This window comes from Nanorana parkeri, unplaced genomic scaffold (assembly GCF_000935625.1).
Source record: "Nanorana parkeri isolate BGI_ZX_2015 unplaced genomic scaffold, ASM93562v1 scaffold5897, whole genome shotgun sequence".
NCBI lineage: Eukaryota > Metazoa > Chordata > Amphibia > Anura > Dicroglossidae > Nanorana > Nanorana parkeri.
In genome coordinates this window covers 2,238-3,178 of record NW_017312142.1, presented here as the reverse complement: position 1 = coordinate 3,178, position 941 = coordinate 2,238, and the positions used below count along the sequence as shown (strand labels likewise).

The window sequence follows — 941 nt, the reverse complement described above, 5'->3', positions numbered from 1 at the left end:
CCCCCTGAGTGCCTGACAGCCAGCAGCTTTGACTACAATCAGAAATATTTGGTTTCCATGAGCTCAGTGATTGAAGACCATTTGCAGCAATTGTAAGGAAGCAGCAAAGCCCGGAGGCGAGAGATCAAGTGTTATCCGTGCATGCAGTCTGATATGGAACGCCCCATTGCCCCCACCCCCCCCCACCACACACACACACAGTCCCAATTCACATTGCAGGACTTCCCTTGTAGTGCGAGTGGTTTGTTCCGGGTCATTTATGGTGTAGCACTGAGACTTTGGCAGCTTTTCCCAAGTCCCTCTCCCTTTGCCATGTCCATTTCCAGATAATCCAGCGGCATGTCCTGAGTGTCTCGGCACATACGGGGTTCCTTCTTCCGGCATAGTCCCATCCTGGAAGGTCTCACCAGTGCCAGGAACAAGGCCCCCATAGCCATTCCAGCAGCACAAGAGTAGAACGCCGAGCCGTAATTCTGGCTCCAGTCCACCAGCACTCCTACAAGGGAAGACACACAAGTCACACTCGGCACAAGGACTGAGGCACAAGGACTGAGGACTGAGGCACAAGGACTGAGGACTACGGCACAAGGACTGAGGACTGAGGCACAAGGACTGAGGACTACGGCACAAGGACTGAGGGTCACGCTGCAGGAACCCCCGGCCCCAAATATCCAGCAGATAGAAACCGTCACAACCTGCCTGGTGCCTCCATGAAGAAAGCTGGATTGGGGGCATCTGACTAGTCCCACCCCCGCACCGCCCTCGTCATGTCCAAGAACCTATGGGGACACTTGTATGCATGGTGGGAACATACCATTCAGTAATTAGGGGGGTGTATGGAAATTGACATGCAGAGATCCCCCCTTACATGAGTTCTCCCCATCAGAGATCCCCCCTTACATCACTTCTCCCCACCAGAGCCCCCCCCCCTAGCACGGTGC

At 54.7% G+C, this 941-nt stretch overlaps 1 protein-coding gene across 1 annotated transcript in view; it reads right to left on the bottom strand.

Annotated features, from left to right (window-relative positions):
• Positions 1-257: 257 nt before the first annotated feature.
• Positions 258-941, bottom strand: part of SLC16A6 (solute carrier family 16 member 6) — a 2,572-nt gene continuing 1,888 nt past the window's right edge. Inside the window, exon 2 of the mRNA XM_018575935.1 lies at positions 258-496. Coding sequence (XP_018431437.1) covers positions 258-496 — 239 coding nt within the window. The remainder of the gene's footprint in view (positions 497-941) is intronic.